Raw genomic sequence first — 16713 nt, forward strand, 5'->3', positions numbered from 1 at the left:
TTTCAAACAGGTTTGTTCCACAAGACACTATTTTTTAGCAGGTTTCCCAATATTAGGAGGAAGTTTGAGAGGTTAGACAACTGTCCATGCAACTCCAGTATTAAAAATAAAACTGATTACTAGGCTACAGGTTTCTGACAATAAGGATTTTTTTTTTCTTTTTAACATCCAATATATATAATTTTTAAATCTGTGTAACATGACATTTGGTTAAAATAGTTCTAACACTAAGATGAAGGGTGTTTTCTTCTGTTTTTTTTTGGGGGGGGACCTGGGCACAGGTGGACCCAAGTAACACATTCTTCACAACTTCAAATAATCAATATTCCAAACTTTCACTGCATTTACCAGATGGATTGGGGTTACTCAACTGAGGTTACTCAAGACCCAACTAACCCCTGTGAATTATTTCATCAGGCATTAACCTGAACACTCAGGTCCTGGAAAGTGAGACTATCACACCAAGCACCTGCTTAAATGTGGGTGTCACTCAAGCAACAGGAAGCAATGACCGCAGTCACAAAACTGCAGAAAAGGGAAATTTGGAACGTCTGTTTTGAAGAAAAGAGACCAACTTAGATTATAGTGAACATTAGGAACACAAAAACGAGCATAGCACTCCAAACCAGAGGCCCAGCCAACACTGTATCTCACCTGTGGCACTGCCAGGTGTTCAAGAAAAAGTTTGTATGACTGGGACAAGTACAGAGCAGTGTTTTATTGTGAGGCCATCATAATAACCTAAGTCTTGTAAGATTACAAATGCATAGCCAGGCCTTTCAAACGAAGCTTAGCCTTTCTTTCATTACTGTGTCACCGATCCTAGTACCAACCAGCATTCCAAAAACTCCCAAAATCCTGTGACTGTAATCATGTACTACACACAAATATACTGTCACAGCAATAACTTCTGGAAAAGTCTTTCATTCCCTGTCCCCACTCCAACCTTCCCAAGTTGAATTATTTAAATAAACCTAATCTCTTCTCCTGTGGAAGCTTTTCTACATCTTAGACAACTGCGATTTGTTTCCTCTCCCCTCAGGAAAGGTTGTTGGAAGTGTCATTAACAGTAAGTACACTTACTTTTCAAATACAGTACATTAAGTTTACTTGAATATGTTTAAGTGAAAGTAGAGTCAAAGTTTTTGCATATGCTCATCTTCAGAATGTCCTGACTTCCAGTTTGACTTCAACATTTTTTTAAAATATGTTTTGTTAGAGAAACCTCACGTCTAGAGGAAGAAGTATCTGGGAACTTTTATTCTTCAGGACTTCGAGAATGAGGAGGGCCTGCAGTAAATTTCGTATGGCAAACACTCCGTAAAGGTGACCAAATATAAATAAATGCCTCTCACTGCCCTTAACAAATCCCTGATGCCTTCATAGTGAAAATACGAAGACTTAAACTTCACCAGTGTTTCTGCCCCCACACCTCACAAAGCCTACTCTCTCAATTCCCAGTGACTTTATTTTCATTCCCTTCATTTTCACTGTGGACTTGAAAACCCGTAACTCCTTCATCTTCATACTTCACAATTTCAATATGCAAGCTTTCTGCTTCAGCTCCATTAGATAAAAATGAATTCAGACTAAATAAAAACATTTCTCAGATGCTATATTCATGCCAGAACTTCAACTCAAGTGCTTCATTACTTGCAAAAGCAGTCAAAAAGCACTATGAAGATAATAAAATTAAATTGGCTTTCTACTGGTCTTAAATTCTAAGCAAAAATTATTCATTTTTTTCCCCAAGATTCATTTCCAACAACATGGCATACTAGTTACACAGAGGAACTTTCAAATTTGAATGCATCAAGAGAGGCGGGTAAGAAAGGAAAGGCAAGTTTCATTCTAAGTGGCTGCTGCTATTCCTGGTACAATTTAAAACACATGTCAAACTCACCAAGGCTTGTGGTCTAGTCCATGACACTGTCATTTAATTTTTTACTGATGTTTAAACATAGCTGAACTAAAATAATTTATAGCATCTGGCCACATTTTCGGTATTTAGAAGAAAAAACATGATTTATGTTTAGATCATAAGTTATTTCATATACTGTATGCAGTCTCAATTTAGAGTGAAGTATCCAAAAGAGCCTAACATTGAGCATTCACACTCTAAAAAAATGTATTTCATTATTGTTGCAAATTGTGACATTTACTGGAAGTTCATACAAATGATGCCTCATCTATTACTTATTTGTACGTTAAGCTTTTCAAAGGCTCTTATAAACAGTAAATGTAACGTCAGCACATAAACACATACCCCAGCGAGAAGGGATACTAAAACCAGTATGAGTTAACAGAAGTGTCACCAAATTAATTCTATATTTATCTCCAAGGAGATTGAACTAAATGGCTGGAACACTACTGATAATTTAGATTCTGAAACAAGCAAGTAATATAAAAAAAGATACCAAAAATTATTCCTGAGGAGACAGGACAATGTCACTTATACCCATTAGCTGGGAATGAAATAGTGTTTCCACATTTTTGACAGTTTTAGTGACACTAAACCAGAACAGAGCCAGAATTTTGACATATAAACACTAAGAGGTAACAATCATGTATGTGCTTTGTCCCGTTGTATTGGTTTTTTTCATTTATCTAGTCCAGGAAGCAAGGGGGAGAGAAGTATTTTAAATGCCTGAAGTATTACCAGCAATTCAAATTCTCTAGTTAACTTAGTGAAATCACTCTATAGAAATATAAATATTTGTGCAAAGCAGTAACTTGACAAGAGTTACGCCCGAAAACAATATACCTCTGCTTTGCTCTTCTCAGCAGCAGCTTGCAGAGAAGGAGAGGATGCCAAAGGCTGAGCAGCATCAGAAGAGGATATCTGTACAAAACAGAGGAAAGACATGAGAAAGAAAATAAGCAAGAACAGCTGGGAAGGGGGAGAACAGAGGCAGCTAAGAGACCTTTTTTTTTTTCATTCTTTTTTTCAATAATTTTGGGGGTGGGGGAAAAATACAACCTAGAAAAAACAGAAAGAGGAGGCAAAGTATTTCTTTTTTTTTTGCTTTTTCTCAGTATGATTTTTAAAGGAAATCTGTCAAGTAGGAATGAGTGACTTATGATTAAATTCACTAGAATACAATATAAGAAAATGAACCTGGATAAGATCATATCACAGGCCTAAGAAAAATAATTAGGTTTCATCCATTGTTCAATTTTATCCAGTGTGGCTATTGAAATATTAATGTCCTGAAGCATGAAGGCACACTATCCCAGAGGAGGGGGAGAGAAGATAGTGCCTTTGTTCTTGTTCACAGTAACAGAATATTTTTATTAAGAGGAATGCAAAATAACTCTAAAAGTTATACATTAATTAAAGTTCTAATTAAAGCTCCTCTAAGAGCACTCCAAATGAGTAGAGCTTAGGGTTAAGATAAAGCTGCATCCTAGCAGTAGGATGCCAGACCTTCCAGACAGGTGATACTTATTGTCTATGAATCAGTATGTAAAACTACTATTAGCACAACTAGACTTCCAGAATTATCCAAAAGGTATAAGTTATATATACAACAGATTCAGTCTGCTCAAGAAAATAGGATTTCTCTAAATGCATTTTCATACATCTTCCTATCCTATTTCTTTATGCATAGTTGATCACTTTAATGGAAACATTACCTTTCTATTCCCCTTACTACAGAAACACAGCTGAATTACATTTACCAAACATGTAGAAGATCTTCAGAGCTATAAAGCTGACGCTTCTACACTGTCTTGTATCACCTCTACTATCTACAAGGAAAATTTAAAAATAAATGAAGCTATTACAGAGCAGGTCATTATGTTGGATCAAAATAACCAATTTAGATGACATGTTTTTACTTAGTTTAAAAAACTAGCTTGCACTAAAAGGAAACTGAAAGCTGCCAAAAAAAACCCCACACAAAAAAAAACCAAAAAAACCCACCCTACGTCACGTCTAAATACCCCATATTTCTTACAGAAAATCCTACCAGTACCATAGCTTATACAGCTGGAATATTCATAGAATATATATATCTTCAGTATTTTTACAAACTCAGAAACTATGCTTATACCGGAAGGTGATGTAGAGCTTCAGGAAAGATACTTAAGATTTTTTTTAAACCAAATTTTACCTGCAGAAATATGAAACAGAATCCTCATTTTTAAATTTACTGTTTTAAAATCCTCAGATTATTAAGAGAGTTATGGATACATCTGCTGCAATGAAGCAGTTTCTATAGCAACAGAATGCTACTGTTTGAGAAACACAGGGATCCTGTTTATTCCGATTACACCACATTATAACCAAATAAAGATGTCAGAAAAATGATTAGGTGATTACATATATTAAACTATGAGCTCTACACCATGTTCCTTACTAAGATTTCAATTAAATGCAAATGTGTGAAATTGCAATAATGGAACATCTTAGGTATACTTTCAAGTTTCTAAAGATAAAGTGGGATTTTGGTTTGGGGTTTTTTCCATTCTTTTGTATGCTTCAGATTTTAAGAGAATTGAAGCTTCATAGCTCTCAAGATGAACAGCAGGTAACAGCTATTCACCACACAGAACCAGGTAAGCAGAATCTCATTTGCGTGCTGGGGGGAAATCAGCACTATAGATGTTGGCGTCACATTTCCATCCTTCCATAATAGTTCTTCTCAATCTGCATATCATCTTCATAAATTAAGGGACTATCTAACCTAGGGTAAGGTAATCCTATGAAGGCCTGAAAGTAATTATTATAGTTTTGCAAATCAAGTAATGAAGAAGCGTCATGCAAGCTATAAGCAGGAGACAGAGGGAAAAGGAGTTGCCGTCTAGCCTGGGATATGGAACAGGAGGTACAAGTTGGGAAATGCCCAAGCATAATGTTTGAAGATAAACAGCAGCACTACACTCACTTCAGGCTAAAAAACAGCACTTGAAAGCACACCTCACATATGCAAATACTCAACAAAGCAAGAGTACAAAAGGCATATGACTGAAGCTAATCTTTAAGAGAAGACACATTACAATGTACAAAGAATTGATTCAGTTCATAGAATGAAAGCAATAGCATGAGTTTGGGCTGCTGAATAGCTTTATCACCACTGCATCATGTTAAATTTGTTATCTACCATGCTGTGCCAGATAAGGAAATCTGAATGAAAAAATCCAATCAAGTCAAACTGAGTTGCTGGATAAAGCTAAACATAAAACAGAATTAAAAGAGAGGCTGGTCCAGTCCATAGTGGTGAGTGGTTAAGCAGTCAAAAGAGTATCAAGAGCTGAGAGAGTAACAAGAGCCGATCAAGGTACCAGAGAAGCCTGCATAAATACTTGCCACTGGGACAAACTGATGCTTAAGGGACAGCTGACCTGTTAACCCTGTCAAGGTTCCCAGCCGGCACTGAACCAGCTGCCTCCTGACCTCAGAGCAATCCAGCATGGCCCACACTGAGTGCAGAGGAACCTTAGCAAGAGCCAGTGCTCTCCAGCTAGAATCAAGTCCCTGAAGCGCCAACTATTCTGCTCCTCATCCGTGCTCAGGTGTCATACTGTGTCATGTCCGTATACCAGAACTAGCACCAAATAAAACTAAAAACTATAACAACACTGCAATGTAAGGGTATTCTTTTATTATCTTGGGATTTTTTTTTCAGTTAGAAGACTGAGTTTTCACTAATATTCAAGGCATTATTACAGATGCTAATACCCTCTTCAAGCACAAAGAGAAACCAAACACCTTAGTCATCAAGCACTTGGTTTTCAGATTTCAAAACGCTCATTTTTAACCTGAACTAACCCTGTATTTTAGCAAACCAAGTGAAGTTGCTTGTTATTCTGAGATGTCAATAAAAGTTCACAGGTTTTGTTTTCCCTTGTACTGTCCCCCAAGTCTTACTTTGAAAGGTTGCGGTATGTTCTTATTTTCAAACTGCAGCACACTTTACAGATGTAATGTATAGCAAAAAACTCAACAAATAATCCTTCTCATCAGCATAAGTCAATGCTAAATGACTTTGACGCTATTCTGACGACTTCATTGCCAAAACCCAGGTTAGACCTTTCAAAGTTAGTATTAATACCTTCCACATCCTGCTTGCAGTACAGACATACCATTAGCTATAAGGGATACTAGTTATTGAACAGACGAAACATGGATAAGGAACAGTGGATGACAACAAGTTGTGTGCTGCTGGCTTGTATTTCCAGTAAATCTTTGTTTTTACAACTACTGCAGTGATAAAGTAGCTCATAGAGCTGTTCCCTTTTGTAGTTAGAAGAGGTCCATTAGCTTGCCAACAAATGGCAAATGAGAAAGCATCTACTCAGTGGCCTATTTCCACATTCGTGGCCAGCAGTGGGAGCGCTGAGGTTAGACTAACCCCCAGATCAAACCACTCACCCATGACAGGTAAACACACCCAATTCTCCCGGAGTGCCTTTAATTAGTTGAAAGCCCCAAATGCACTTTAAATATTTATAGCAGAACCCTTATCACCACTCAGGATTGCCAACCAAGGTTTTAATAATAATAATTTTAAAACTGTTTTTTTAGGAGACTGAGATCACTGAAAAGCAGCACTATGTAATCGCACATCAAAGTAACATATGGGTTTTCTATTTAATATTTATCAGCCTTTATTAATAATGACTTGTTTCTATAAGCTTGATCAGAAGCATCAGTAAAGGAAGGTCTACTCCATGCTTGGGTCCAAGTCTGAGTACCTGAAAAAACTGTTGTTTACAAGCAGACATTCCCCTCTTTAGTGTAGAGGGAAAAAAAAAATCTGGTTTGCAAAAAAACCACTATTCCACAGCAATAACTGTCTTCTGTTATCACTTTTCTAATTTGTCAGTTTTAATCCAATTGTTGTATTCCAGTGGAAACAAAGAGAAAAAAGCTAAAGAATCAGTTTCTAGAAAAACTGGCCAATACTGACACCAATTATGAAGTCCGTAGAGCAGACAGTAGGAAAGGTAGAAAATATCTTTGTTTAATTTAGTTCCAAGGGAAAAAGACATTTGAGCAAGTAGGTACTAAGAAATTAAGTTTTGTCATCATAATCACTAAAGACAAGTGACCAATACCTCTCCCACTTTTGGCCACACCTGTAAATTTAGATTAATTTCTACATTAACATCCAAAAAGCCATTTCTAGCCATCTTCCAGGATTTAAGAAGCACACACTGATCTACTCTGATAACTTATGTTAGCACTATGCTCCGGAAAGTTGTTAACTAAGACATCCTTGATTATTGGTGCTTTTAAGTACCAGAAAAAACTGATGGCAACCCCTGCAACTAACCACATATGCCGCTAGGAAAACAATAAAGTTGATGTGCTTGTGTGCATTAACAATGTACTGCAAACTGACAACTAGCATCTGAATATTTCATTTTAGTTTTTAACTTAAGAGTAGTTGAGTCTCTTGATTAAGAGGTGAACTCAGAATTGCCTAAAAGAGGGAATTAAGGCAAGGAGCTGTTTAAGCTTCCACATTTATAGTCATATATCCACAAAACTTTGATCATGTTTCAGACCAAAAAACTTGTAGTAATTTCATTTTTAGCAATTCTTGAATCTCTTTGTGTTGTTTGTGTTTTGGTACTCCTTTTTAGAAAGCTGATAAAGTAAAAGTAACTATTTTGCATAATGAAACTCAATACTATCTTTAAAGCATCATGTACACTCAGTGCTGAGCAAGAAAATACATACACATGCTATAGTACTTTAAGATGTCATTTTCACCTATGTTCTGAGAGACTTTTAGGTTCATAAAAAAACATAAGATCAGAAAAGAAAGGATCTGCAGGTTTACAATATTACTCCAGTTCCCTGCCTCTCTTACACGGAAATGTGTCACCTGTCCCTATTTTGTCCATTAAAAACTTCTATAGTATTTATTAAGTTATTACTTAGTAGTGGCACTATCCAAATATACACTATGTTAATAGTTCACATAAAAGCATGAATACCAACAGTATTCAGCCTCATGGCTCTGATGTAGTCTATGCACCAGACTATGATTTCAAGTGAAAAAAGCAAGCTTAAAGAAGCACTAAATGAAGCTGTCAAAGAACATAGCATACAAGACTTAAGAATGATTTTACTTCAGTTCAGTTTGCTCTAGCATATTTCTGATGGTAGATAACAATCATAGAAACACTTATGGTCATTAAGGTCAATGTACCAAATAAAATTTTCATCAAATTTTATTTGTAGTTTTTCCAAAATCATACTCTTGATGTAGTGCATGTGGTTACTTAGCCTTTTATTAAAAAGGGTTCAAGTTAAAGCTTTAGAAACCTGTATTAATCTTCTATTTAAACATGAAATTTAGGGTGCTATCACTCAGAAGATTCAAGAGATTAAAAAGTGAGTGTGTTATCAAATTATGTCAAATATATTCAGGAAATTAGCAGCTGAACCAAATACAAAGGTGCCCTCGAGTGGCCATTATAGGCACACAATATATGGGGAAATAACCTAAATGAAGACGACTGCTCTACACTCATTTTACAGGTTTTAAGTTCAGCTACTACATATGTTTTTCTCATTTCAGCAGACTTTTGACTTTATTACTGTACATCTTCAGTGAATGTTGACAACATTAAAATTAGTATTTTATTTTCAAGCAGTAGCAATTACACAGTGCTCTTAGATGCATATAAACACACAACCAATTGCTTAGCATTTTTTGAAGAAGCCTATTCTCAAAATACTGAAAAGAGTACAATTCTAATGCACTATTAATAACATTTATCTATTAATTTCTGCGGAAGTTCTTCAGGTGAACTAGCAAGGCTTTTTTTAAAGTTACTAAAATGTTTCCCTCCTTCAGTGCTCTAACTGCTAGCCACCACGTAAGAAAGATTGTGTCCCACGTTTCACAAAACACAGCAGTAGCTGGCTTTTCAAAGAAGCCGGTACTGCTGTTCCATCAATATTCTGAACACGCTCACCACTCCTCCATCCCTTCAGAGTGCCCATATCTCGTTACACAAATACGGTGAAGCTTGTGTAAAAGCTAGCTGTAGTTCTGGATGTGTGCAGAGCTATAGACATTCATAAAATTTACATCAAGCAGAGATGCAATTATTCAATGTTCTGGGAAATACAGATATATTTAATAGTATTAGACTTGATTGCAAAATACTTTTTCCAACTCTGACGAAGAGCATCCATACCTATTGTTGCCCACATTTTTTTAGATTATTTAGCTTCTCCTTTAGATAACGACCTCTTGAGATATTACAGAGAGTCACTATGGCTTAAATTAAAGGCTGACACAGGACAAACAAAACAGATGCTTTTAACCTCTTACTGGATTGCTCTCCATTTCCCCTGTCCAAGCTAAGAGATGTTTTCTGTATTTGTTCCAGGGAAAACTGTCTTTAATGAGAGCTTCCCAACACTTCAGAACAATACCTTTTTTACCTCCTAAGTGGCTTGCCCTGCTGCATATCGGATCATTTACATTTTCATGATCCATGTTAAACTGGCAACACAGTCACTGCAGATTTCAGCTTTGGCAGAATTTTTGTTTACGCAGACATAGTAACTTGTAGCTAGGCAGTCCAGCTGAATGAACTACTGCTCAAATGAAAGCACTTACAGAAGTGGGGAAAACAAGACCTTGCACGTGGGAGCTACTAAGAATGCAGCCAGTATACTGAAAACCCACACCCTGGCTTCTGTAACTCATTCGCTTGAGCTGGACTTTGCCCAGCAATGGTTAAAGGTAGTCACTAGTGGTACCCTCAGGAGCTGATACTGGGGCCAGCTATTTAGCTTCTTCATTTATGCCCTACACAATGTCAGAGTACACCATCAGCAAGGTTGCAGATGATACAAAATGAGGAGGAGGCGTTGATACACTAGATAGGTGTGCTGCCATTCAGAGCACCCTTGATAGGATGGGTCAACAGGAGCCACATCAACTTCAAAGGAAAGTGCAAAGTCCTGCACCTGGGGAGGAACAACCCCATGCATCAGTATAGGCTGGGTGTCAATTGGCTGGAAAGCAGATTTGCAGAATAGGACCTGGAGGTCCTGGTGAACAAGCTGGACATGAGCTAGCAACGTTGCCAGTTCTGGACTCACAAGTACAAGAGAGACGGGAAGACTGGAGCAAGTCCAGCAAAGGGGCACTAAGATGATTAAAGGATTGGAGCACCTTTCAGATAAGGAGAGGCTTAGTGAGTTGAGATTGTTTAGCCTGGAGGAAAGAAAGCTAATGGGAGGGAAAGGAGGCAAGAAGTCTTTTTAATGTGCATATATACCTGGTGGCAGGGAGCTGTTGCCTGTGGTATCCAGAAACAGGACCAAGAGACACTGAACATAAACAGAAACACAGGAAATTCCACTGAAACATCATAACAAACTTTTTTTTTTTTTTTACTGTGGGGGTGGTTGAATACTGGGAACAGGTTACCCAGAGAGGTTGTGGAGTCTCCAGCCCTGGAGATATTCAAAACCCAACTGGACACAACTCTAAGCAACCTGTTCTAGTTGACCCCACTTTAAGCAGGGGGAATTGGATGATCTCCTAGGGTCCCTTCCAGCCTGAGCTATTCTGAATTCTATAATTCAACTCATTCTAACAGCATGATCTTACAAAATAATTTATCCCACTTTCACTATCCCTGCCCTCAAGTCATAATTCTTATACGGTATTTCAGTGCTTCCTATTGATGCCTATCTGCATTAGCATATTTCAAAAATACTTCATATCACTTGAATCACAAATTCTTCATAGACCACTAAAAAACCCACTATGGTTCTTGCAATATTGGGAGGGGTAGCTGGTAACCTCTCTCCAAGCCAATGACTGAATGATTCTCAATGCTAGCTACTATAAACTTACTGTTCACATACCCTATCATACCCCAGTTTATCTATCTTAAGGCGCTGGTGAGTTTGAATACTGAGGTGCTGGAGCATGTCTAGAGAAGGGCGATGAAGCTGGTGAGGGGTCTGGAGCACAAGTCTTATGAGGAGCAGCTGAGGGAACTGGGGTTCTTCAGTCTGCAGAAGAGGAGGCTGAGGGGAGACCTCATCGCTTTCTACAATTACCTGATAGGAGGTTGCAGAGAGGTGGGTGTTGGTCTCTTCTCCCAAGTGACTAGCAACAGGACAAGAGGAAATGGCCTCAAGTTGCACCAGGGGAGGTTCAGGCTGGATATTAGGAAAAATGTCTTTACTGAGAGAGTGGTGAGACACTGGAATAAGCTGCCCAGGGAAGTGGTGGAGTCACCCTCACTGGAGGTGTTCAAGGAACATGTGGACGAGGCATTGTGGGACATGGTTTAATGGGCATGGTGGTGTTGGTTTGATGGTTGGACTTGATGATCTTACAGGTCTTTTCCAACCTTAGTGATTCTGCAAAATGTACTATAGATTCAATCTCCTTTAAGATAACTTTCTGCAAAATGTGGCATCACAATCTCTAAATTCACATCACATTTTATCCAGTTGCCTGTATAAGTTCACACTTCTTAAATTATACACAATGTCTTAGGAAAGCATGGAAAATGTAGACCCATTATTCTTTTCCTTCAGTGAACTTAAGATTCACATGGAATTTCTGCTCCATACATAATTCACACCCCTTCTTAAATATAGAAACTTTGTTTACTATTCTCTAAACATTGTCAGGTCATGATAACATATTCACACTCCATGTAGTGGAATAGATTGTGCCAGTTCATAATTTTTGAGACTGAAAGTATCTGGAATCCACTTAAGTTGATTCACCATCCACCCTGCATAAGGCAATTTCCATATGCATTCTGAGAAGTTGTGCTCTTTCTTTTCCTATGCACTTATTTTTATTAAAAGGTGCAGAGATTGTTTGTGATAATGCTGACATAGCTAATCTTTATCCACACCCAACACAGTGACCTCTCTGCTTCTCTTCATTACTTGTATGGCATAAGGGTCGTTGTATTAAATATAAAAATAAGCAAAAGCTTAAAAATGGTAAAAAGAATCTTTCTTATTTTACATCAAATTTTTTTGAAAAATTGGGAAATATGATTGCTTCGAACTTGATTTCCTAAACATCTGTGCAACCTCAGTACACTAACTTTGCAGCATGTAGATACAGTCAAATTAAATTATTCAGATTGGGTACTAGAAACCCCTTCATTAGTGCAGTCCTGTGTCTCAAAGAATCATGCCAGCAGCTGTTACTCAATAGTGTATTTCAGACAGATTTTATTCTTTCTGGAACCTCAGTTCTAAAAAAAAAAAAAATCACACATTTCCTCTTGGCTTACTGGTAATCTGTGTAATCATCTACTTCAAAGGTTACTTCCTTTAATTAGTAATTTTGGGAGATTCTTACTAATTCCCAAAAACCTAAAGCAAGCAACATTTGCTATTTCTCTTGGCCACTGCACCTAAGATCATGAGCCTCATTAACAACTGTCCCTCCACCTTACCAGTTGCATAGTTTTGATTACAAGTATTTGGGACTTAATACAGAGATCATCAGTCAAGATGATCTCTTCTCAGAAATTACTTTCATAAAAACAAACATCCTGAAGTATTTGGGAGATGCAGAGCACTAGTCCTGGAGCCACTGATCCTGCCATACTTCTGCCTTATTTCCACAGTGAACGAATGACTTCTGCTGAAGATAAGTCAAGTTGCCCTTTGAGCACTTCAACCTGTCAGGTATAGTCACAATATTGAATTATTCTATTTGTAGCCAAAAATCAAGCCCAAGCACAGAAACCCAGTCAATGCATTTTTATCTGGTCTGTTCAGACCTGTACCAAGCCAAGGGCTCTGACCTTTCATAACACCTTCCCTTCAATAAGAGCAAATTCTACTCATTATTGTCACCTGAGACATCATTCCAGGTACTGGTGATAAACCTATTAAAGGATGGGCAGATATTAGACAGGAATACTAAATAAACAACCTTGGAATCAGCTAAATTCTTTAACAATGATGAGAAAGATGATATATGCATATTTTCTCTCTTAAACAATAGGACTTCTGTTCTTCAAAACTCATTACTAATTCTGAAGTGAAGAGCTACCAGACTGATAAGTTGTTACACACTCATATTCCTATACAACCAGGAACTGCCTTCACATTAATTAAGCAGACAATGCCTATCTATTTCTTAAGATGTAAGTATGGAGGGGAAGCAATACAGTCTTACTCTTCAGGTTTTATTACTACAGTCACTAATATGGGTAAGTCTAATCTCTGAAAAACTTTTTCTAAACTAGAAAGCGATCTCTCCAGCAATCTTCCATTTTCAGTTCTGGATTCAACTACATTGTCTTAGAATTGATTAGATAACCAAGGGAAAGCAACAAGGCCAAAAAGTGATCTTGTCAAATAACCGCTTTGTTGTGATAGTCACAAGTGTGAATTAACACTTGAAATCTGCTCTCTTGCACTGGAAAAAGCAGTCTGCCTGCAAGCATTTGTTGTGATATTCTGAATAGATTCCTGAGAACACTCCTCATCCTTCATTCAAACCAAGCTGTACATCATCCAAGAATCTAAAGTTAAGATAGTGCAACCAAGATGACAGCCATGAATACACCATGATGTCATTTTTTTCAGCCTGCAACAGAATTTCTGTTAATGAACTGCAAACATTCCAATTTCTATTCATTAAACATCTCTTACTTCTGCTGGTGATGTTAGAAAATCTACTGTAAAAACTGTTGCCCCAATACAGGTAACAAATTTCATGAGAACTGGGAGAAGAACCTGGCCCGAAAGTCAAGACTAGCTAGATCTGCCACAGCTTCCAAGAAAGTATCACCACAGGAAATTAAGTAAAAAAAAAAACATCCCCTTGCACAAATGCACTGGCTGCAGTTAGAAGTCTTACCAACCCAACTTTCTTTCCTGGCTCAGCATCACCATCTTCATCCATGTTTTTTCTTGGAAGCAGTAGAAAATGGTATAAGGAAGTAAGATAATACCAAGTTATGCAGAAAATTACCAATATATCCCAGACAAAAACATAAAAGCAAAAAAAAAAAAAAAACCAGAAACAAAAGAGTAACTACAATTGTGCTAAGGTCTGGTGAGAAGAACATGGGAGAAAAGCCTAAGCCGGGAAAAAAGGGAAGAAAAAACAACCCCCAAAAAAACAAGACTAAAAAGGAAGTAAGTTAAGGCAGACAGCTGCCTAGCTTGTACAGTGTTTTTCCATTTGGGAGTTCCTTTTGTATATCCAGATTCAGAACTATGCAAGTCTTCTCTGCTGGAATAAGAAGTCTCTCTAAAATAGTAAGGCACTTTATTCTCCTAAAAAAAAAATCACGATAGCTTTGTATTTCATTCTCTTGGAATATGTTTTCTGTCTCCAACAAGGCTCAAATTTGGTCCACTTAAATTTACTGCAACAAGACTGAAAAAGTCCTTCAAGTCCTTTATTTAAGCATACAAGTTCAGATTCATGGGAAAAGGTGTTTGTATAATTGTAAGCTGTGCTCTTAGAAGAGTGCTCCAGGAGACAGTAAACTAAAAGAGCATAAAGAGTTTAATGAGAGCCCAAAGCAAACAAAAGATTTAATAAGCAACAGTCTTCAGGACTAAGATTGTTAGAGGAGAAACTGCTTTGCATGCTTTACCCTTCAGTTGTAGGATTCTTGTGTGAAAAAAACCCTACGATCAATATAGAAGGATTTGCCTATGCTTGAAATTGATAATCAGGTGCAAGTCTGAAGTGGAACGATATTCCTGAACAGTTTCATGTCAGCACACACATGAAGGAGAGTTTTAACATCCAAAATTACGTCACACCACTCGATCTATGGTAACTGTCTGTAGTTAACTACAGAAGTGACTCAAGCTCTCAATTACATTGTACAAGCTTTCAGGGATAAACCAAGTCAAACAGCACCGCATATTGCAGAGTCAGTTGCTCATGTTACCGTATCTTAGATGCACCACATTGATAAAGACTCCCTAATCATTTTACTACTATGTGAAGTTTGTTTTATTGAATTCTATGCAATACTTTGCATCATTCACGGCTTACGTATGCCTAAAAATCAAGAAGGGGGTTTGACAGAAAATTAATTCTAGGAGGACAATATTATGCTGAGGATATTTAAAATAAGTTAACTTGCTAACAGCTATTGCTGCTCCTAAATTGAATAGTCAAAGAGCAAAAAAAGTTCCTGCCATTAACAATACCAAATTGTTGCTGGACAACCACTTCAGGTTGCTTGACCAACCTGATCTCCTTCTATGACCAGGTGACCCGCCGAGGGGATGAGGGAAAGGCTGTGGATGTTGTCTACCTGGACTTCAGCAAAGCCTTCCACACTCTCTTCCACAGTATTCTCCTGGAGAAGCTGGCGGATCGTGGCTTAGACAGGTGCACTCTTCGCTGGGTAAAAAACTGGCTGGATGGCCGAGCCCAGAGAGTTGTGGTGAATGGAGTGAAATACAGTTGGCGGCCGGTCACAAGCGGTGTCCCCCAGGGCTCAGTTGTGGGGCTGGTCTTGTTTAATATCTTTATCAATGATCTGGATGAGGGGATTGAGTGCTCCCTCAGCAAGTTTGCAGATGACACCAAGTTGGGTGGGAGTGCTGATCTGCTGGAGGGTAGGAAGGCTCTGCAGAGGGATCTGGACAGGCTGGATCGATGGGCCCAGGCCAACTGTATGAGGTTCAGCAAGGCCAAGTGCCAGGTCCTGCACTTGGACCACAACAACCCCATGCAATGCTACAGGCTTGGGGATGAGTGGCTGGAAAGCTGCCCTGCAGAAAAGGACCTGGGGGTGTTGATTGACAGCCGGCTGAAGATGAGCCAGCAGTGTGCCCAGGTGGCCAAGAAGGCCAATGGCATCCTGGCCTGTATCAGAAATAGTGTGGCCAGCAGGAGCAGGGAGGTGATCGTGCCCCTGTACTTGGCGCTGGTGAGGCCACACCTTGAATGCTGTGTTCAGTTTTGGGCCCCTCACTACAAGAAGGACATTGAGGTGCTGGAGCGTGTCCAGAGAAGGGTGATGAAGCTGGTGAGGGGTCTGGAGCACAAGACTTATGAGGAGCGGCTGAGGGAACTGGGGTTGTTCAGTCTGGAGAAGAGGAGGCTGAGGGGAGACCTCATCGCTCTCTACAATTACCTGAAAGGAGGTTGCAGAGAGGTGGTTGCTGGTCTCTTCTCCCAAGTGACTAGCAACAGCACAAGAGGAAATGGCCTCAAGTTGCGCCAGGGGAGGTTCAGGCTGGATATTAGGAAAAATTTCTATACTGAGGGAGTGGTGAGACACTGGAATAAGCTGCCCAGGGAAGTGGTGGAGTCACCCTCCCTGGAGGTGTTCAAGCAATGTGTGGACGAGGCATTGTGGGACATGGTTTAGTGGGCATGGTGGTGTTGGGTTAGTGGTTGGACTTGATGATCTTACAGGTCTTTTCCAACCTTAGTGATTCTGTGATATCACATCTGCTAGTACAGAACAAATACATATATATATTCCCAAGTAACATCCTGTCAGCTTCAAGTGTTTTTCTTGTATTATTATTCTTTTTAAAAATGTAAACATTCATAAAAAGCATGAAAAACCATAAAGTCCTGAATGTTTCAAAATTACATTATACCAAAGCAAAACAGGAAGGCAGCTGGCCAGATCAAGACATAGGTTTCTAATGCAGTTGGTCTTTAGAAGTCTTGACAAACCAAGGTTTCACCACAGTAGGACTATGAACTACTTTCTGAGAATGGAAGTATTGATCTTTTATAGCTGTGT

At 38.5% G+C, this 16713-nt stretch overlaps 1 protein-coding gene across 4 annotated transcripts in view; it reads right to left on the minus strand.

Annotated features, from left to right (window-relative positions):
• The window catches only part of SMAP1 (small ArfGAP 1), a 108715-nt gene that overhangs the window by 52976 nt on the left and 39026 nt on the right, over window positions 1–16713 (minus strand). For 2 of the 4 annotated variants that reach the window (XM_059835926.1, XM_059835927.1), the window contains exon 5: window positions 2765–2842. The exons of the other annotated variants lie outside the window; for them this stretch is intronic. In XM_059835926.1, coding sequence (XP_059691909.1) covers window positions 2765–2842 — 78 coding nt within the window. The remainder of the gene's footprint in view (window positions 1–2764; window positions 2843–16713) is intronic. 4 annotated transcript variants of the gene reach the window in all.

This window comes from Gavia stellata, chromosome 2 (genome assembly GCF_030936135.1).
Source record: "Gavia stellata isolate bGavSte3 chromosome 2, bGavSte3.hap2, whole genome shotgun sequence".
NCBI classification, from domain to species: Eukaryota; Metazoa; Chordata; class Aves; order Gaviiformes; family Gaviidae; genus Gavia; species Gavia stellata.